Source organism: Aplysia californica, unplaced genomic scaffold, assembly GCF_000002075.1.
Source record: "Aplysia californica isolate F4 #8 unplaced genomic scaffold, AplCal3.0 scaffold01123, whole genome shotgun sequence".
Taxonomy (NCBI): domain Eukaryota; kingdom Metazoa; phylum Mollusca; class Gastropoda; order Aplysiida; family Aplysiidae; genus Aplysia; species Aplysia californica.
The window spans coordinates 62,551-85,722 of NW_004798393.1; the positions used below are offsets into that span (position 1 = coordinate 62,551).

The window sequence follows — 23,172 nt, forward strand, 5'->3', positions numbered from 1 at the left end:
GGGGGAGGGGGGAGGAATGGAGAAGACATGCAGATTAAAGAGATGAAAAGAAAAGAGGAGAATCCAGAGAAAGGAGGAAAACACACGTGGTGGGAGGAGAGGCATGATTCAGAAGTCATTTACACTGATGTCATTGAACAATTTTTTTTGGTAATATAAACACATCTTCCTCCATTTTCCCCCTCATGGCGTTTTCAACCACATTAATTAAAAATTCATTTAGAGATAAACACATCGACACGACAATGGTCGTATAGTGCACAGGATGACGGAATAAACATAAACAACCGGGAAATGTGAAATGGTAGCCCCCCTATAGGTTTAACTCCCACTTCATCAACACTGTTAGTAAGTTAAGAGGCTGGACCTCCAAGTTTAATGTCCATCTCTGAAAGGACCGAGCCAAAGAGGAAATTGGTATAATTTGAAATTCATTTAAAGTCCATTTCCCAAGGACACAATATTGGACCACGCTGAGGTTCTAACCCCCCAAACCTGGAATCTCACAATTGCAGGTCCGGTAGCCTAACCACTAGACTACCGACGCCACAAACAACATGAGGGTGGTAAAAAGTAGGAGGTACCAGTGGCACCCTCCTCCCATCTGGTGGTTTATCTCCTCACATATGAAACTTTTTGGGTCTGTTTGTTTTATTTTTTTGTTCGTTTGTAAAAAGTGAAGTATTTTGACCCAATAACAGTCATTTAGTGCAGGGAACAAGTTAGACAGACACACAGTAACATGGGAGAGAAAGAAAAGAAACACCTAACAGAGGCCACCTCCTACTTTTTATTTTGTTTCTCTTAAATAAGAAAAAACGCACCATCAAAATGACAGCAATTCAGAGCAAAATTAAAGAAATTTCACCTTTTGCCAACAGATGGAGCAGCAAATGTAGAAACATCCTCTATCGCTTTAGTTTTGGTAAGAGTTTTACAAAGCTTGCAAAGCTAATAGGTCATATAGGTGCTGAAGATTAGAGGTGTTACTAGAGAGTTACATACAACAACAAAAAAGGAGGAGGAGAGATAAGGAGGATAGATGTTTGATAGGAAAGAAGTAGCAAACCACACCAGAGACCCATCAACCACCCGCATCCTCCATTACTGAACACAGCACAACAGACATACCACCATATAGCGGTTGAAGTAAAAAGTTGCCCCCCCCCCCCTTCTCCTATTTCAAACAGCTTGATCTAGTGAGCAACATCTGAGGTCATCATGAGGGTGACAGTGGGGTAGCAGGAACAAGACACAGCACACAGTGACTGTCATGATGTGAGAAGATGTCAGGAGTGAAAATAATTTTTGTCTATTGAATAGTCTGACGACAAAATGTGACTGAAACTAGTATTGTCGTATTTATAAAGGTGAGACATATTCCAGAGTCAACTTCTATCTCACAAAACACAGCTTTTTCCTCTTTAAAATAAAGAACTGCAGAAAGGGACACTTTTTTAACTTAACCTAACTCAACAAAAGTGATAGACCATTTTTGACAAACTATCACATATCCTTTGCACACCAATCAAGTTGTTTCCTTGAGTCATGTGACTTTGCTTGTGGTCGACAAAAGTCTGTCAAAGGCTCTTTCCCTTCCTTGTTATTGCAATGTGGATATGTTACATTTTGTTAAAAATGTGTGGAGATCTCATCAATTGAAAGGATATGAATCCGACATACATTTCATAATAAACAAATTTAATTTCAACTAAGCCTTACATCAGGTTCACTCTTATAAGGAAGTTGCTCATGATTATTCAGTGAATGGCTGAAGAAATGAAATCTTCATTTTTTCTCAAAAATGGAAAAACTGGATATGTCACGTTTTGTCGCATCATAAAACTGTTCATTTTCACTTACTTGGGTCGTAGCGAATCTTGTAGATCTTGAGCAGGGCAGCTTCGGCTGCGTCAGCTGCGGCCAGCTTCTTGCTGCGGCCCGCACCCACGAACTCCTCGCCCTCCACCTCACAGCGCATAAAGTACTGACGTAGGTGGGGGATCCCCTCCATCTTGACAAACTCAAACTCCACTGGTTTTTTCCTGGAAAAGGAAGACAGAAGCAATAGTGTACAGCTGAACAGAACCAAAACAGCCCATGACAATATTTCACAAGGTACAAATTTGGACAATAAGTTTTGACTCCCCATCCTTCCCATTGGTATCATGCTGGGATATGGTGTGGATGGCCTTGGTTCAAATCCCTTATGCCGCATTCTTGAACTTGAGTTATTTGGGAAGTTCCCAAGGCTCTCCGTCCACTTGGCACAGAGGTCCTGCCTCCAACCACCCGTAGCTTTTTAAAAAAAAGAGGGCTACAACATGACCAAAGCCTTATGTTTGTTTAGGTAAAACAAAGAGAAGTACATTGCCACAAAAAGCATCATTTTGTGAGGGGAAAAAGAAAAATGAGGGACAGAGAAATAGAAACAATGGAGAGAAAAGAAAGATGCGCCAACCAGTGGCAATCTCCAACCACTTGTACAGTCAGAAAATACCATAACTGCTTCAGTTTACAAGTACAGTCTAGCATGCATAATATAGAGAAATCAGTAGGATACAAAAATCTTTTCGTTATATACAAATTTCACAGTGTACGTGTTTTGAACACAAAAAATATACATTATATATGGTCGCTTTTAAGGACAAGTGGGCTATCCCGAAAAATGCTGTTTTGAGAAAATCAAAGGTAAAGTTTTCGCCCCTTGTTCAGTTTCATTAAAAGACAAGGGGAATTTTCTCTATAACCAAACAAATATACACACCAATGAAACCAAACTACTGCTATAGGTAGGGCAACGCTCATTTTTTGTGTAGGTCAAGCTTTCTGGAAACCCCTGAAATCCGGGTTAGCCCGCTTGTTCTTAAAGCAACCATATGAATGTAAAAAAAATTATTGGGGACCTGAAAATGAAAATCTGTTCGGTATGTGCATGTTTCACTGTGTGTGTTCACTATGTGCATGTTTCACTTTCTCTGTGTTCGCTATGTGCATGTTTCACTTTCTGTATGTTCCCTATGTGCATGTTTCACTGTGTGTGTTCACTATGTGCATGTTTCACTGTGTGTGTTCCCTATGTGCATGTTTCACTGCGTGTGTTCGCTATGTGCATGTTTCACTGTGTGTGTTCCCTATGTGCATGTTTCACTGTGTGTGTGTTCCCTATGTGCATGTTTCACTGTGTGTGTGTTCACTGTGTGCATGTTTCACTGCGTGTGTTCGCTATGTGCATGTTTCACTGCGTGTGTGTTGCCTATGTGCATGTTTCACTGTGTGTGTGTTCCCTATGAGCATGTTTCACTATGTGTGTGTTCCCTATGAGCATGTTTCACTGTGTGTGTGTGCTAAGTGCATGTTTCACTATGTGTGCATTCACTACGTGCATGTCTCACTATGTGTGTGTGCATGTCTCACTATGTGTGTGCTTGCTATGTGAATGCTAGACTGCAACAAATTAATTCCACAATCTCATGTTACCTTGGTGTGGGTTAAAATTAGCACAGCAACACAAAAAAAGGCCATATAGAGCACAGAAAAAATAAGACAAACAAACAGAATCAACAGAGGGGAAAAAAAGAGCTAGGACCTACCAGAGGCACCCTCCAACCACCCGTAGCTTTTTTTAAAAAAAGAGGGCAACAAAGACTACCACAATGTACAGACAGAAGTACTCACTGCATTTCGTTGAGCTTCAGTCGTGGATGTATGCCACACACGGTCACGCCTTCCTCAAACAGTGCTGTCACCTCCGACTTCCCTGCCCACGACGTACTCTCTGTAAAAAAAATAATAAATAAGCTCAGACTATACGAAGAAAGAACTTAGTCCTTGAGTCTTGAGAAATCAAGTTTAGAAAGGCATATCAATATGTAAGGCACCATGGTGAAATCAGACCCTTGTCAAAATCATCATAATGAAATCAAAGAAACCAGAATTTTTCTAGGTGTTCGGCGATTTTCTCAAATTTTCTTTTTTTGGGGGGTTCAACATCTTTCATGTCCAGTTAGAAATACATTTCTGTGTTGAATTTTCCCGAAAACTGTTGATTAATGGTACACAAAAAGTAAATTTTTCAGTTTCCAAGGACTCTCGAGCTATGGAAGTCACCAAACTTTGTTGGCAGCCATTTTCTTGCTAATTTTACTGCTGAAACCAGGTGACCCCCACAAGGTAAACTGACAGAAACTATTATTGAGAGAATGAGTTTGAACTTAAGTAAAAAGAAGCACATACATCAAATAACTGCTATTTAGTGAGGGGGGGAGAGGGGATGGGGAGAGGAACAACCAAGGGGAAAGAAAAGAAGCAGGACCTAAGAACTGTACCCTCCAACCACCCAAAATTGAGGGAAAAAAAAGTAAACTTGCAAGTAACACCTTCCAACCACTCATTATTATGGAAACAAAAAGCAGCAGGACCGTCCAGTGACACCCACCAACCACCTGCAGACTCCTCTAAAAAAATATTAAGCTCAAGGCTTGAAAAAGACAGAATATTGTTTAAGTTGATTATAATTTTTTTAATGAATGCAAAAGCCTCATATATGATGAAGAGCTTAAAGATTACACAAGAGACATCAGTAAGGTCAGCTCCGTGCCTGAGTTCTGTTCCAAAAGGAGCAAAACCACAGTTGATTGATTTTTTCATATTGACAAATCTGACATTAAATTATATTTGATTGAAGTTTCCTCGAATGGATCCTCATTTTTCTTTAGACACGCGGTAATCGCAAGTTTGTAGTTTTAGTAAGAGTTTTACAGAACTTGAAACACAAATAAATCAGTTAATTATCAAAGATTAGAGATGTTACAAAGCATGGAAAATAGAATGAACAGAAGGAGGAGAGATAAGGACAATAGACGCTCAATCACAAAGAAGGAACAAACCACACCAGAGCACCTGCCAACCACCAACTATTTAGCAATCACACCAACAACCATCACAGACTCAGCTGAAGGTCATGGCGCAACTCCTACCCGCCACAACCTCTCTCTCATACATACACTACCATCTTTCCTCCATTTCTCACATACTGTGACTTCTGTCCTGCTCTCTTCTAATCTGTTTTACCCGATGGTATGGTCACGGGAAAAGTAAGAGAAAACGTAGCTTTTCCCAAAAGACATAGGTTTTTTAAAAGATTTTCTTACCCGACGTCTGGGCTCCATCTGCCTCAGTATTCTCCTCCTTCATCCCCTAAAACAATTTTGTAGATGAGAAAAGAGGATAAAAAACAACTGATCAAGGTGTTAATCATTATCAGCGATTCTACACACCTTCATACATCTCTTTTTGTTTTAGTAAGTTTTACGGCACTTGCAACACAATAAGGTCCTATAAGTGCCAAAGAATAGATGTGTTACAAGAGAGTAACATAGTACACAAAAAAGAAGGAGGAGAGATTAGGACAATAGATGTTTGATAGGAAAGAAGGAGCAAACCACACCAGAGCGCCCACTAACCACCCACTTGTGCATACATCAAAGTTAATTTCATTACAATTTCTCTGCACATTGACTATAAGTTCAAATATCATTAGAGTCATACACCAATGTTTCCAACATCAGAAATAATATGTTCAGTATCATTCAGCTCACATGAAGTGGGTGTGTAAAATAGATAGATATATGTAGTTGGCAACATCACAAACACACTCCAACACATACATGCAGACACGCACACACGCGCACACACACTCACATACACACCTCATACAAAACACTCACACACACACACACACACACACACACACACACACACACACACACACACACACACAAACACACACACACAACTAACTACAAACCTTTGCACCAGTCTTGTCAACATACGCGTAGATCGTACTGTCACCAGGGGGCGCTTCCCACGTACCCGCTGCGGAAAAAGTAGAGGTCGCTGTCTTAGTAAAGGGGAGCACATTGCTACAAGAAATAACAGTCAAAAGTGCCACAAAAAAGCAAGCCTCGTGGACAGAAATAACGGGGAAGAGCCAAGACGTAGGAGCTACCCGTAGCACCCTTCAGCCACCCCTAAGTAAAAGTCAAAGGCCATACTATTATATCCGAATAACGTAGGTATCCAAAACGTGAGCGAAAAGCCAACACGACTCTCGGCGGAGAACTTCACTCCCACACTTCACAATAGTGTGCGGCCATATAATATGTATCAAGGAGCAAACTGTAGTCCTTCATCGACACAGTAACGGTCGTATTATAGTGCAGAGAAAATGTAAGACAAATAGACCGAAACAATAGGTGGAAAGGGGGGAAAAATAGGGCCTACCAGCGGCGCCCTTCAATTAAGTTCAACCACCCGCTTATTTACTTGAGTTCCCAGACTGAGAGGCGTACGACGACCTAGCAGAAAGACCAAGATACTCGATAAAAATTCTCCACTCAAGGAAATCGAACTCGTTTCTTCTCTGTGTGAAGACGAGGTGCCTAATCGCTACACAACAGACCCAGTATATATATATATATATTATATATTGGAGAAAGCCTTTACAAATATCTTGTTTGTTCCGTGAACAAGGTAAGACCATACAGGCGAAGTACGTATGTAAGTAATAATTTTTCTTATTATTATCCGTAATGATGGTGGAAACGAGAGCAGAAGATTTACGATTCCATCGACACAATTTGGATCATCTGGATGGCGCCACCTGCATCTGAGATGCAACACACACACACACACACACACACACACACACACACACACACACACACACACACACACACACACGCACAAAGAGAGAGAGGGGGAGGGGGAGAAAGAGAGAAGGAGAGAGAGAGAAGGAGAGAGAGAGAGAGAGAGAGAGAGAGGGGGGGGTGGGAGAGAGAATATAAGCCAATCCACCGCTGAGGTGCAGCCAGTGAGGAAATAACCAAGAGCAGTGAGTAAAACTTGGCTCTGCGGGTTCAGCTTACACCCCGTCCTGAATACCTAACATGACGATTAAATATAATGTATAGTTAGTATAAAAGTCAAATGAAGTTGACGTGTAAAAAGGCAGAACCCAATGAAAATAAAGAAGACAGCGAATCTGTGAAATACCATGACAATAAGACACACACACACACACACATAACAGATTTCAATAAAATGCATGACAGCAACACACGAAAATCAAGAAGCGATCGAGCGTAAAATGTAAAACAGAAGGTACGTAGACTGGCAGAAAGAATTAACTACATCTAATAAACAAGTGTCAGAAGTGATCACAACAATACAACAGGGCAAGGAAGTGAACTCGGTCTGCGCGGCGTGAGGTGGGGGAAACAGGCAGGTCTCGGGAGGGACGGCTTCACCAGACAAACATTCAATAATCCAAACACTGAAATTTCGAAATTTCAACTTCTTATTGTTGTTATTTTTTTGTTTTGTTTTGTTTTGTTTATTTGTTTCGTTTTTGTTTTGGATCTTCAACTTTTAACCAAGCCATGCAGTCCCGGTAAAAGTACAGTTGCTACCCCCCCTCGTACCCCACTCTTCCTAACGTTTCCTTCCCATTTTGAACAGATTCACCTCGTGCGCAGATCCGAGGCTACCGCGGGGGGGGGGGGGGGGGGTCACAGTGCGGTTGGTGATATGGCTTAAAGGAACAGGAAACAGTGGGCTGTAATCCTTGTGATGTGAAGCGAAGACACGGGGGGTTACACTTTACTTTTACTGAAGTTAACGCTCGGAACTGAGAAGCTCACAAACATCATTACCGTACATTGTATTGTTCCCGCTCCAGTGGCGTAGTGATTATAAGAGAGTTCAGATTGAAGAGTAAATCCAAGCAAGTGTCGGTGACACGGGGATCAGATGGGTGGTCACTGATGACAATCCTAGCTGGAAAAAAGACCCAGGGCGTTGCACAGCGGCGACAAGCAATGTCATGATTGTAAAATTGTTCTGCATTGCTGTAATTGTGTATTTATGTAGGCCTATATACTATATGTATAATGTGTGTTTATTCATAACTATGTATTTATGTACATATATATTTATATGTTTGCCATTGAAAACAAAATTGCCCTTTTGGAATCAATATTATTATTAAGATTGTAATGTAGGATTAAATCAAACTGCAGAACGTAGATAATGTGCTGCTGTATAAATGTGATTATTATTATTTATTATTATCATGTATGTACATTTCACGAGGTTCAGCCAAACCGTGTTCTGGGAGAAAGGACAAAGCTTATAACGGAGACTGCCCACTGTACACTACAGCCAATATATGCTGCTAATTTCACAAGCTATTATTGCTTCTTCTTCACCTTGACGGAGGTTTTATCAAGGGCGTATAACTAATAAGACGCAGAGACGAGTCCAAAAGGCTCCAACGGAATATTAAGATTTGCAATTCAAAGACTGACAGCTATGCATTCACGAAAGATTTCAAAGACAGCTTAGTTAAACAGGGCGAATATTATTGTAACAGTTCAAGTATCACTTTGTAAGATTGCAAGTGTTATACATGATGTGTGTAGGTCCTACACACGTGCATGATGAATTTGATTGTTCCTCACTCTTTCGAGGTCAATTTATCTGACACAGACTAGAGCATAAAACCCTATTCGGACAGACTTACCAACGATGTGAAATTGTATCAGTGAGAGCTGGCAATGTAGGACAGTGCATTGTGTGGAACTATACCAGCAGTAGAGCTAGAGTGCTCACCACTGCCACTTGTTGAACGGCAGAAAATGACATCTCAATCTACAAATATGCACGCAAACACACATACGCTACAGCTGGTACAGTCTAAGCACACAAACACACACTCTCTCTCTCTCTCTCTCTCTCTCTCTCTCTCTCTCTCTCTCTCTCTCTCCTACGTGCACGCAGTCACAAGGAGTTCAAGTGAAGAGAAAAAAAACAAAAAACAAATGATAAACAAATATATATTGATAAGATCAGACAGTGGAAGGGTGTGAGTGAGAGGCACAGACTGCACCGCTCAAAGGTCATCAAGAGGTCATCTCTCTCAGGGTCCTTCACTCCTGCACAACCGCCTCACAGCCCTTTAGCAAACGTCTCAGAGCTGCACCACACTCGGGTGCCTTTGAACCACTCGACACAAAGTACATCTGCTGACGATTGGGACACATAAAAGCTATCTTAAAATGAGGTTTCCCAAAGTTAATGAACTGACATATTTCCTTTGAAAACGATACTTCATATAGATATAATACATGTGTAAATTGTATTTCATAGCTTCTGTTTCCTCAAAAAGCTAATATTATCGGATCAGAAAGTCAAGGCTACCACAACATTACAACTAGTTTCGTTGGTACTTGAAACGAACTTTTGAGTATTGAACTTTGACTTTAGCATAACACAGACTGCCGTTTTCACCTCTGACTGGAGAGATAGATCATGCCTTTTCCTTTCCAATATTTTTTTTTTTTTCAATCACAAAATATCATTCAAACTTTCTACATGAACATTTTTTCTCTAAGAGTGGAATGCAAGCAGTTAATTTTTAAAATATTTTGACTTCTAAAATCACCAAAGAAAGACCAAGACAGAAACTATCTATGTACTTCTGCATCCTGATAATCTTTTTAAGAAAAAAAACTTTCATTATAAACTCTTTTGTGGATAGATCTATTTTATCTACCCTGATGCATGTACCATTCTCTAAAATTGTCGCTGGTTCAAAAGCACCCGATGCATGAACAGTCCAGACAGTGCAGGATCTGGGCGTCAAGGTCTGGTTATCCCAGGACGGAGCCCACAAGTCACGTGACTGCATTGATGCAATCTGCTCCAGCATCGAGACATTTCAGTCTCGGGTCTTACCGCAGCCGGCCCAGCCTCTACTGGGAGAACCTTACGGGCCACAAACACCCCACGCAGGGAGTTAAACCCAGGCCAGTGCAACAATTCTAGCCTTGCTAGCCTCCCGCCCATCCGGGCCTTTCCTCCGGGCCATGGCTCTGAATGGGGCAACCTTCAGAGCACAAAAGATTATATCATGAAAAATTAAAACACAAAACAGTTTTATGAGCCACAACAGGACAGAGTACTTCCTGCTCTACAGAGGATGAGGTAGAGCAGAGACAAAAAGAGAGAGCATTGCTGTTTCCAACATTGTAGATTCAGTGCCCAAAGAGAAGCCAAGGACAACAACCACAGACAAACACTCTGTGGGGAAATAACAAATAGCAACAAGATCTGATCATGCTGTTGCAGACCAAATTTTAGTCAGGTTAACATAATAATAACTTCACAGTAAAATATATTTTAGCAACTTTTCTTAGACGACAGGCAATCAAATTTCAAGGTAACTTTCCTGACATACTCATACTTGTAAGTAAACAATAAATACATCCATTATCTCATTTAAAGACTTTACCGCCTGATTCAGAAATATATGGTTCAGTCAAATGTGGCCCAGGCGTTAGGAGAGGTCAGTCACCTAAAAGATCCATCACAGCATAATGTGCTAAAAACCTTGTAGCAAATTTTCTTGGAACTCTAGCTATAATATATTTTAAAAAGCAGTGAGCAAAAAGTCAGGACAGTGGGACAGAGCCATGGAAAGTATAGAGGCAAACGAAGTTCAGAGCTCAACCATATCATATCAATATCAACAGAGCAAGCAAGTTAAATCAAACACAGGTATCCAGTTTCACCACATGTGATGAGCCATTGAAGCCATTTGATCTGTAAGTGGTGGAGGAAATCTTTCGGCATCATCAGGACTGCTGAAAGGAACTGCACTGCAACTCAGGAACAGAAGAAATATTTTCCAAACTTCATGTTTTAGATAACAAAAAATTAATTTCCAGGAGCATACTCAAACTTCACATAGAATAAAGTCTATGCTGTTGCAGTTAGTGTTTCACCATAGCATGAAGAAGAGCTCAGTTCAATTCCCATGTTGGGTGAATTTTTTTTTTACCGGTCTTTTGGCTTGAACATTGTCTTCCTCTCAGCACGGATTGAAGCCCGCCTCTTAAATTATCAAAATTATGAAATCCTAAAAAAAAAACACTTCCATTTCTGTTCCCTATAATCAGCATTTATGACATCATTCTCAGACTCAGTTCACAACATGGTCATGACAGAGAAAAGCTTGGAGTTCTGACGGTATCAAAATAGCCAAGACAAATTTCTTACTACTGATGTCGCAACTTGCAGATCCTCATTGACATACAGTGGTGTCCATGTAACAGCAACTTCCGCCTAACAGTAAAGTAGGCTTGTGTAATAAAATGTTTCCTTTATTATAAATAACCTCTTTTAACAGGAACCTTTTCCTCTAAAAGCAATCTTTGTTTCACATAAATTATGCGGAGAATTTTTTTTTTTAGATTCAAAAACTGTGAACACTGACATTGGCCTATAACTTCAGTGTGTGTGGATCCCTCCGCTTTGGTTCATCTCCTTAAAACAAATGCTCAGCCCAAAAATGCACTATATAGTGATTACCACTGCTTAGTTCCCTTCCTCTCACCAAGAGCCATCTTCCTTCAAGACACTGAGGGAAAAAGTCTCAGCCATTGCGTTAGTGTGGTGCTCAAACACTTCCTATAAATATGTTCTCTCTTGCCATTTGTCAATCCTCAACATGTTTGAGTTATCAATGCCCGAGAGAATCTATGGTATCTGCAAGTGAAAAAGCTACTTCAACATTATAGGCCTACTGCATAAAGATTCTGCCTTACACTGATATATATCAAATAATACTTTTTTTTTAATCCTGCAGAAAAGTTGATTATAATAAATAATAGAAAATAAATTTTCAGTGACTCAGATGTATAAATTATAACTCTTCCAACAGGTCCTAGTCGTACATGGTATAGTGCTGCAGTAAAGACTAACATCTTGATTACAACAGACAAAAAAAAATCAGAAGGATTCATTTAGTCAGTGCTAGCCTACCCTTTAACCATTACATGAAACATGAAAGACGAACACTGGTATACTGTGACACTGTCACTGACGCGTGTGTGTATGAAAAAATTACATGACATCAATTATAGAGTAAAAATAATTAGAGAGCTAATCTCATATATATATAACAAAACAACTGATAATGAACAGCGATGGTCTGAAGTGAAAGTCTCAGCCTTTGAGACACACATGATGTCATGCACACAAAAATCCATCTCCTTCAATTTTACAAAGAAAAGCACAGCTTTTCTCAAATGTAATCAAAGGCGAAATGTTTACAGACAGTTGAAAGTGATGGAACCGCTTTAGCACATAATAATACACCATTTTTCCATTGAATGATAAACATGCAGCTGAGTATCTGCTTATAAATACATACACTCTTGCCCATTGTCTACTCTTGCCTGCTTATTTTAAATAATTTTCATTATTGCAAACTCACTAGCAAAACTATATCTAGTAGGATGAGGGGAAGACAAAATAAACAGCCTTCCTGGCAGAGAGCACAGTACAGTAATAAAAACTGTAATGACTACTGTCCTTAGCCTTAAAGCACCCTACTGTAACTTTACAATTGAAGCTCTGAGGCCTCAGGTACAAGATCTTTTGTGGCCTTTAGACCAGGGGCAGAGCTAGATTTGGAATAGCATTTTCTAGGAACTCTTAGGGGACAACTTTGCTGCAAAAATTATTTCAGGTAAAAGAAGGGTTCAATTAATCTTAGTCTTAACCTTTACAGACCTAAAGTTACTCTACATAGATTCATAAATTTGATTAGAAATAGGAAGCGGCTATTCTCATCCCGGATGAGAATAAAAATACAATCGACTTCTCACCCCGGGTGAGACTTGCCAGCCTTGGCTATTCTCACCCGCTGAGAAACAAGACCTGTTTTTCCTAATTTCTGAATACTCTCTATCGGTGTGGATGATCAAATTGACAAAATAAAACAGAAAAAAATGATGTTATAGCATACATATAGAAGTAAACTAATTTGGTCGTCTACAAAGATGCTATACAGCTATTTCACTTTGGAAGCGGCTATCCTCACCCCGGATGAGAATACAATTACGATCGACCACTCACCGCGGGTGAGACTTGCCAGCATTGGCTATTCTCACCCGGTGTGAAATAAGATGTTTTTCCTAATTTCGGAAAAATACTGTATCGAAACAAAAACAAAGAAAAAAATTTAACTATAACACTAAAGTAAGCTAATTTGGTCGTCTACAAAGATGCTATATGACTATTTCCTTTTTCGAATCGAGCCGAACTACGCGGGTCGCCATTTTGTTTTGCCTTGAAGTTCTCGCAAGATCTACTACTTCTCTCTCTCTCTCTCTCGTCCTGAATACTGTCTATTGGTGTGGACGATCAAATTGACAAAAACAAAGATAAAAAATGATGTTAAAACACAAAAGTAAATTAATTTGGTCTTCTACAAAGAGGCTACCACTATTTCACTTTTCGCATCGAACCAAACTACACGGGTAGCCATTTTGTTTTGCCAGGAAGTTCTCGTGCTACTCCTCTCTATCTATCTGTCTCCGTCTCTGTCTCTCTCTTTCTTCCCCCCCCCCTCTCCCTTTCTCTCTCACTGCCCACAGACAAAATTGCATGCTTTCAACACGAGAGCGCTGGAATGTTTGTTCACAGTGAATGCTACACTGGTTGGCCTATCACGGTGAAGGCACACCGGGTGAGAATGGCCACCTCTATTCTCACCCCGGGTGAGAATAGCGCAGGGGAACCTTTTGGCTATTCTCACCCGGTGTGCGTTCACCATTATAGCCTAGGCCAACCAGTGCAGCGTTCACCCTGAACCACAGAATTCTACACTGTGATAACAGAATTGTAGCATTCTGTGCCGTGAACAAACGTTCCTCCAGCGCTCTTGTATTACTACTGTTGTTAGCCTAAAACCGTGCAATTTTGTCTTTGAGCAGTGGAGAGAGAGAGACTGAAAAAACTAAAGCTTCCATCAATGGAACATTGTAGGTTACGTGGTGATTTATTATAATAGAAACGTAAAAGTATATCAAAGGCTACTACATCACTGAAAGACCAGCGTTTACATAGGCAACAACCACACAACTCCGTGGCAACTCAGAGAAGCTCCAGAAGCTAAGAAGCAAATGGTGTGTGAGGGCAAACGTTTTTGAGAATAGGGTTAACACTATTTGGAACAATCTCCCCGAATCAGTGGTGTCAGCTCCAAACGTGGGCACATTTAAGACAGAGACGTCTGGACGAATACTGGAAAGATCTCCCAACTATTTACAACCCTACTTGCAAGTTTTACTTTTCTCTCGCCAACTCGGCTTCTCCAATAAATTGGTCTGGCAGGCCTACCTTGAGAAGAGGTATCCATACTTTGCGCTCCACCGAAAGAGGAAGATTCAGCTGACTGGGACATCTTAGTCAAAAACGAAGAGAACAATAATTAACTATTTAGATCTTGATCTATAAAGATAACGGACCGGTCGGCTTTGTTTTAAAATAAGTCGCCTTACTGAAGACAAGATTGTTTATCTCTTTACGATTACTTTCTCCTCATTTAATGGATAAAAAACTGTAAACTATAGAAAACAAAAGAAACCATATAAAATACGGCCCAAACATTTTCAACAACTGTAACTCAAGAATAAAATTCTTATATCACCCTCTTTAATAATTATTATTTCAAAAATGTTTAATGTTGTTTGAAGGTAAATTGGTAGACTCAAACAATGACCCAAAACCACAGAATTCTATTCTGTGCCCAAAACGTAATCCATGTTTTAGTGTTTACCATACAAATCAGTACAAATTTCGATAACAGTCGGTAAGCTTTTGGTGTCCTCTGCTCCAGCTCCGCAGGCGAAAAGTTGGTTAGGTAACTCGTCTTCGTGTGTCTATAAAAGTTATTTTGTTTATTAGTTTAATAGCATATTACCGTATTTTCAGGCGTCTAATCAAATGCGTGCGCCCTGTTTGTGTACTGTTTTCTGCTTTTTAAAAATTGGACTGATTGAACTTCGAAGAGAATACCATGATGAATTCCTACAGTAGGCTTCAGGGTCGAGACATAGATCTAGATCTAGATCTAGATCTAGATCTAATATAAAGGCCGGCACTATTTCTCCGAAAGTTCGGGAAAATAAAGCTGGGCACTATTTCTCCGAACGTTCGGGAAAATAAAGCTAGGCACTATTTCTCCGAACGTTCGGGAAAATAAAGCTGGGCACTATTTCTCCGAACACTCTGAAATCACATCCTTTCTCGCAAATTTCGGATATTATATAGATTCTAGATCTATAATTATAGTATAAGCCTACCAAAGATTGTTCGTACACAATATGGTTCAAGCGGTCCAATAAATGTCCGCAGTAAATATTTATATAAAGAAATGCTACAATTTCAAACAGTTTTTCGCTACAGATATGGCGTGTTGCCTATGAAGGGTGCTGCTCTTAAACGTAATGTGTTGTGTTCACTCGTGTGCTGTCTAGATCTAGATCTAGATCTACGGAGGGTTATTGATAACGACACATAGAACTGGCATCTGCGTTTGTCACTGCTGCGACCAATGTACTGACACTGGCAAAGCCCCTTAATGTGTGTGATTCCATAATTTACATGTAATATCCTGTCCTTTTTTTTTTTAAATTACGCACATTTAGGGTTAAAACAGCCCATCTTCTTCGGACAGGTGGACACACGCCCTTATTTGTTAATGTTTGTTGTTGTTTATGGGCTGTTCTAATTTTGATTTCTTTCTGTTGTGAAACCTTTCTTTTTCACGTTTTTACACTCATCTAAAAACTCTAGACTAACTCTTGAAAATTGAAACAGATATATAGACCCAAAAATTTGCTCCTGTGTGTGTGTGCAGAGCTGGTAGTAACGGAGTACAAGTACTCCGGTACTTGTACTTACGTTACAATTTTCGGTACTTTTACTGTACTCCGGTACATTTTTGAAACCAGTACTTTTACTGTACTCCGATACTTTTTATAAAAGTACTTTTGAGTACTTTTTAAGTACATTTTGAGTACTTTGGTAGCTTAATGAAAGGGTAAGTGCAGGCATTTCTGATCATAATTTACGGAGCAAAATCCCGATCAACTGCCAAGAGTTAAAAGTTGAGATCAAAGAACGGCCCGTCGCCTCAAAGATCAGCCACTATCGTGAGTGTGATCACAAGCGTTTGTAAAACTCCTTGAAACGGTACAGTGTTTGCCCCAGACGGGATCACACCAAGGTGTGAACTGACCGATGCGTTTCTTTTCCCCAAACATCGCACTCGCATCTGACCTCACCACCTAAACTTACATCACTCCCTGGGTGGGTAGGGCCTACAAGTTCGCTCCAGGCGGGATCACATCAAACTGTGAACTCTTCCCTGACCATTGAAAGCAGTTTTTCCCGAATTTGCGAGACAACCTGAATTTTAATTAGTGTGGTCACATCGTAATGGTGCGTAATGACAAAGGAGGTTGGGGGGGGGGGGGGTAGGGAACTCAAACAGAGATGGAAAGCTAAAATTGTTGGACAGGTAAAGGGGAGGGGCAACTGGATAAACGTAGATAAAGATCTCAAGACTCACGATAGGCTAATGAGTGTGTATATATAATATTATTTATGGCATGCCTCATGCCACTGTGATTGGTAATCAAGGTTGACCACTCTTTGCTTGCCATATGTCATGAATCCACCCAGGGGTCACGTCAGTTCATGGGTCACTGTAGATTCTTCCTTGGCTTCGTTGGCTAAGATCCCATATTTTCCTTGCTTCCGAGCACTGGGATCTTAGGCGGAGACTACTGCAGTAGAGAATCTTTGGTTACACTACACTTACTAGACTCTAGGAAACTATTGTATTTTGGTTTGCCGTTGGCGCCGTGGACTACACAGTGTGACAAAAATCTGTCAGACCACTATAATCAATTGAAACTGAAACTGTGTCCTCAATGTGTATCTAACAATTTTTAGGCTGTCTAAATTTCTTTTAAACTTTTTTTGGGTGGTTTTTGCTTAAGGCTACATTGATTCCTTGAAGAATTCAATGCACTTTTCCATTTCTATGCGGGCCATTTTCATCAATTTTATGTTTTCTTAAGAGCAACTTTGTATCTACATTTTTTAATTTGGATACTCTTTCTGTAGAACTTTCCGACCTCTAGGACTGACTTACATTTGATCACATTGTCTTGCTCAAACAAGTTCTATTCATAATATCACTTACCCACTAGTTGCGTCTGTTCGTTTGGGTTGTTTTTTGTTCAACTTCACGGACCATTTCCACCGTTCAGTGCGTACATTGTATATTCAAATGCTTTGTATACTGCTTACATTTTTAGTAATAAATAGCCTAATTTGTCAAATATACTGGATAAGTTATAAAATATGTTTTGCATAAGCGCTGAAGTGTTTTAGCATATTAGCAGAAAATACTCAAAATGTACTCATAAGTACTTTTTTAAAAAGTACTTGTACTCAAGTACATTTTATAGGAAAGTACTTTTACTGTACTTAAGTACATTTTTTAGATTGTACTTAAATTGTAGAAACAATCGAGACTTACCTGTAAGTTGATGATTGTTTCTGATTTTGACGATCTGTCGTCAGGAACGGAGTGGTAATATGCCCTCCCTTAATCCCTCCCGATGTGTATGACATACAGTGCTCAGGTAATTGGTGTTGCTATGATGATATTATATTATATTGTGCATGCCAAAGTTGTACTACATGTATAACACTATGGGCATGCTCACATCAACTGTGACTGGCTGAAGAGTGACTGGATCGGTTAGCGCGCATCCCATATTACCACTCCGTTCCTGACGACAGATCGTCAAAATCAGAAACAATCATCAACTTACAGGTAAGTCTCGATTGTTTCTACAATTTTAACTCAACTGCCGGTCAGGCCCTCCGTGGTTATATGGGATTTCAGAGCTCAACTGTGACTGCTTCACTTAACTCTCACTGAATATCATTCAGGCGTAAGACTTCATACACAAAGCAATTAGAAGATAATACATGTATGTTCAAATGAATCAACAAAGCTGTGGATTTTGATCACAATATATAATATGTTTATAAAATCAGATATAGGAATATGCACAGAAAAACCATAAAGGCACAGAATGTGGGATTAACAGCTCATAATAGTTACATACGAAGGGTTACATGGAGAGCAAATCATTATGGACATTTGGAGGTAAAATAAGTCTGGATCAGTTTCTCTCCAAAATTTTCTGCAACTTGTTTTTTGTAGAATCGAGTAAAAGTGGTCTCTTTTGACCATCCTGCAGCAGCCAAGATGGCATTTATGGAGATTCCAGACTGAAGAGCACAAGACGTACTGGCACTTCTGGTGCTGTGAGCTGTGAATATTGAGACGTCAATACCAGCCATATTAAGGACTGTTTTTAACCATCTACTCACAGTGTCTCTGCTGACCGGTTTGAACGGTTTTTGGAAACTGAGTAGCAGTTTTGAGGCTCCGTTACCTTCCCTATGGGCCCTAGTCATGTTTATGTACACCTTCAGCATGTTTACAATGCACATGCTTTTGTTTTCTTGGAAAGCCATGAATACAATTGGGTCAAGGTGGTGCCCTTTCCTGGATTGCTTAAGGAGCGTCTTAATTATGAATGTACATTTTGTTTCTGTTAATTTCATGAAATTAGTGTCCAAAGAATGAATGGTTTGGCATCTTTGCCCAGATAACAAAGCTAGAAACATTGTTAGTTTCAAAGTTAGTTCCTTTAAAGTCAAATCCTCATGGGGAAACCAAGACTCTAAGAAGTCCAGAACATGCAGCGGGTCCCACGTTGTCAGTTTACTTCTCAATGGTACCGCCGATTGGCTTTCAAATATGCCTTTGATCAGTCTTTTTACACAGTCAAGATTTCCAAATGGGCCATTTTCTACTTTTAAGTAGCATGACAAGGCTGACCTTGCGGTGCACACAGCGGAGAGCGAAGCTCCTGAGCTAAAAAGTTCTCCCAAAAAATTAACTGCCGCAATCACAGGCGGTGAAATGGGATCCACTTTGGTCCTAAGAGCGAACCTCTTCCACTTTGTAATATATGTGTTATAGGCTCTCCTAGTATCAGGTCGCCATGAGGCCATGATGAGCTTGGTAGCTTCTTCTGAAAAGCCTTGTTTTGCGTACTGTTGCCTGACACCTTGCATATAAGCAGTCTGAGCCTTTTCCCCAGTGGATGTAGAACATCCGGGTGGCTTGGTAGGGCTAGAAGCCTTTTTCGTGCTGACAGTAGAACTGGTTGACGCACTAGGAGTTTCATGAGGAGAGGGAAAAATGGTTGAGTTGGCCAGAATGGTGCAATCACTACACCTGTTGCTACGTCTGTCTTGATTTTTTGAAGGACCCTAGGAAGGAGAGAGAAGGGTGGAAAAGCCAGAAAATTATGTGATTTCCAGTTCAATGTGAATGCATCAGTTGCGAAAGCCCCTGGGTCTGGCTTTAAAGATACATACCTTTCACACTGGTGGTTCAGCCTGGATGCAAATAAGTCTACATCAGGCGTACACTTTAATATTTTCAATGCGAAATCCAAAAGTTCTGAGTCTATTTGCCATTCAGTGTCAACACTGACATGTCTACTTTCATAGTCTGCCTGTATATTTTCGGAGCCAGGGATTCTCACAACTGACAGCCATATATTCCTTTTGATACACCAATTCCATACGTTTTTGGCCAACTCATCGAGTTTAGGGGATTTTACTGATCCCATTTTGTTGAGGCAAATCATTGCTGCTGTCTTGTCCACAAATAGTCGGACATGAACATCCGTCAGTCCTTTCGCAAACGATTTCAAGCCCAGAAAGGCTGCGAGCATTTCTAGCTCATTAATATGCATATTACATGCTTCTTCGTGTGACCAGGCTCCGCCTGTTTTTTGAGTGCCACAGACAGCTCCCCAAGCTTTTGTGCTGGCATCTGTGGTGACCACCAACTGAGGATCTGGTCTAGTTATTGGACTCACAGACGAGCCAATGTTTCTTTTCCACCACTCTATGTCTTCGAGAGCCTGTGGCGATAGGTGCATTGATTTTTCCCAATTATATTTGCATGTTTTTAAAGCTTTCATCTTGTCTTTTTCAATATTTCTATAATGAAGAGGCCCATAGGGCACGGCTGGAAAACCAGCGACCAGCAGACCTATGAGTCTTGCTACGTCTCGTATTTTGTTAAACCGACAGCTGGAAATTTCCAGGCAGGCCTCCAAAATAGCTTCTTTCCTTACCTCAGTAAGAGTCAATATCATTTCCTTCGATTTAATGATAAACCCAAGGTAGGTTATTTCTTGCGTAGGAGTGAGAACAGATTTTGTGGGGTGAACGACAAACCCTAGTTTATCAAAAACTGATATCGTGTCACCTATGTTTTTCAAACAGTCTACCTTTTCATCTGCTAGAAGCAGTGAGTCATCAAGATAGCCTGTGCTAAGGTGCCCTAAGCTACGCAAGTGCGCATATATTGGCTTTGTCAGCTTTGTAAAGTTTCTAGGACACTGAGCCAGGCCATTGCTGAAACAAGTGTACTCGTAGAGTTGCCCTTTCCAGAGGAATTTTAAGTATTTTCTATCGTCTGTGGTGATGGGAACGCTATAATATGCAGAAACAAGGTCTATGCTCGCCATCCAGCAGTTTTTGGAGACTAGATTCAAAGTCGTAGCTAAAGTTTCCATTTTAAATTTCTCATATTGAATATTTACATTGAACTCTTTCAAGTTTAGGATCATTCTATATGAGCCATCACTCTTCTTTCTGGTAAATATGGAGGAGATAAACTCTCCTGGTTCGTGTCGTGATTCCACAATAACCCCTTTATTCAGTAGATCACTGATTTCATTGTCGATTACATTTTTCTCTGTCTCACTCATCATAAAACTAGAATCTGCTTTTCTCTTAGCAGAAAGCGGCTCTTCGCAAAATTCTATGGTTGTTCCAGACACCATATCTAAAATTGCTTTATCTGATGTTAAATGTTTCCAAAATTCTTTAAAAAGGGAAATTTGCCCTGCCTTGAAATTTGTAGCTTTTGTTTCCAATAATCTTTTTATTACCTCAATGTCATTCATACTTACCATATTTCCGTCAATAGTCGTAGTTATTTCCTTTTGTTCGCCACTGCCGCGTGGCTCGCTGAGGGTCTGTGGGCGTAGCCCCGCCCCCTCTGGCCGGACGGACGCCCGGCCTGATAGGCTAAAAAATGCCTCTTTCTGTCCCGCTGAGCGGGTTTGCCGTACGCTGAGGTGTAAGCGTTAGCGTGAGTGGCACGTGGGGAGGAAAATTGCACCATTTTTCTTTGTTCGTTCGCATCATGAATAGTTTTCTTTATGTCGTCCCCGTAGAGGAATTTAGTACCGTCAATTGGTACGTCACAGATACCCTTCATGTTCATGGGTAAGGCCCACCTTTGTGCTTCCTTCCTGCGGCTGGTGATTTTCTGCTGGGAGTGTCCCAGGATGGAGATAACGTCCAATAACTTTTGGACAATGGGCCTTTTGCTTTCACCATCCTTGACCAAAAGGTCAGCACACTGTGCCACCGCAGTAGTCGCTTTCGCAATCGTTTTCTGGATCGAGGTGTACTTGGCATCGTTCTTTTTCCCCCCGCTTTGTAACAGTTTCCAAATCTCCGGATTTGTTTGTCGTACCAGGAGCGCTTCACAATTGCCTGGCCTTTTGTATTTACTTACCTTTTCTTTCATCTTATCATCTTTCATTGTTGTGCAGAATCTTTTCTCCACAAACTTTGCGAGGTTTTCAGACAGAGGGTCCGTTATCTCTTCGTCTACCTCGTATTCGTTGTTCGCCTCCGCGAACCAATCCCCTGCCGCACCTAACGCCCCTTCGTCTCGTTCCCCTCGATAGTCATTGTCAGGGGGGCAGAACAGATCGTCTATTATTTCGCCATCTGATAACACGTTTCCGGTCTCTTCAAGGTTAGAATGAGACGCTTGGGTGGTCTCGCTCACTCTCCTTGTCCGTTTCTCGCTGCTTTTGTAATAGCGTTTCTTTTTGTGCTTTAGAATGGGGGACTCACACGAAGATGAAGAAACTGACCGTTTCCTTGTTCTTTTCTTTTTTGCACTCATTGACCTCACCAACGCTGCCACTGCCTCCGTATTCCTTTGTAGTACATCTTGAATAATATCAGTATCTGACTGAGCAGAGTAGGGAAAAGTGATACGTTTTTGTTCACTGCCTCGGCTCGTGGAAGGTTCAGGAACACTCTCCGACCCCGCAAGAATCTCATCCTCATCTAAATAGGGATCATGTACAGACAAAATGTCTTCAGTGTCCGCCATGATGTGTCCTTCGTTAAAAAAATAAAATAAAACGATTAACTATATAAAACACAATATTGAACCCTGTCAAGCCACTAGGGACAGGGGAACACACTAGGGACAGGGGAACACACACACACACACACACACAAAATAATCCACAGCGAAGAGCACAAACTAGCCGCTACCGGTGTCTCCTTCTCGGAGAACAGGTAGACGTGCCGACGGGTCAAAGGTTGGGCGCAAGTGACTGGATCGGTTAGCGCGCATCCCATATATGCCGAGGAGCCCAGAGGGCAAGAAATGTGCCTATGAAGGCGATAGTATTGCTCAGAGAGCCAATTGAAGGGGATCCGAGACCGTGGGTGGGGGCGATGTGCTGTGGTAATAATGTCAGCGAGTAACAATTTTTATTATAGCAGTATTATAATGCAAGTAATTTATGTAAGAAAAAATAATAAAAGTTTTATACATTACCGAATCCGCTTCGGAAACAAGGGACAGGGGAACACACACACACACAAAATAATCCACAGCGAAGAGCACAAACTAGCCGCTACCGGTGTCTCCTTCTCGGAGAACAGGTAGACGTGCCGACGGGTCAAAGGTTGGGCGCAAGTGACTGGATCGGTTAGCGCGCATCCCATATAACCACGGAGGGCCTGACCGGCAGTTGAGTTAAAATTTGTACTTAAGTACTTTTTAAAAAGTACTTTAACAGCTCTGAGTGTGTGTGTGTGTATGTATGTGAGTGTGTCTGTGTGTGGTAGTAAGTGGAGAGTGAGGAGTGTGTGTGTGTGTGTGTGTGTGTGTGTGTGTGTGTGTTTTCGGGCTTTATTTCAGCCTGTATTCAGTAACAGTTCAAAGTATACAAAAATAGAAACACAGGATCCATTCACTCCAGGGCTCATGAGTCGTTCGTCTCTTTCAGTTTCCCTCATTCATTCAATTCCCGTGTTCTCTCC

The 23,172-nt window shown here is 40.8% G+C and overlaps 2 protein-coding genes across 2 annotated transcripts; both read right to left on the bottom strand.

Annotated features, from left to right (window-relative positions):
* Positions 1-1,863: 1,863 nt before the first annotated feature.
* Positions 1,864-14,438, bottom strand: LOC101862084 (double-stranded RNA-binding protein Staufen homolog 2; the record flags this gene model as incomplete). Its single annotated transcript, XM_005111790.3, is given in 5 exon segments — positions 1,864-2,045; positions 3,679-3,778; positions 5,154-5,199; positions 5,810-5,877; positions 14,251-14,438. Coding segments are annotated over 5 exon segments (460 nt in total), but the record flags the coding sequence as incomplete, so codon positions are not given.
* A 3,517-nt stretch (positions 14,439-17,955) lies between these two features.
* Positions 17,956-22,253, bottom strand: LOC106013680. Its single transcript, XM_013090047.2, has 2 exons — positions 21,003-22,253; positions 17,956-19,281 (listed from the first exon to the last, which is right to left on the bottom strand). The coding sequence occupies exon 1, from the start codon at positions 22,226-22,228 to the stop codon at positions 21,026-21,028; it is 1,203 nt and encodes a 400-aa protein (XP_012945501.1). The 5' UTR covers positions 22,229-22,253; the 3' UTR covers positions 17,956-19,281; positions 21,003-21,025.
* Positions 22,254-23,172: the final 919 nt, after the last annotated feature.

What these genes read in the sequence shown, in the direction of transcription:
- LOC106013680 (XM_013090047.2), bottom strand. Translation starts at nt 22,228, where the DNA reads ATGGCGGACACTGAAGACATTTTGTCTGTACATGATCCCTATTTAGAT.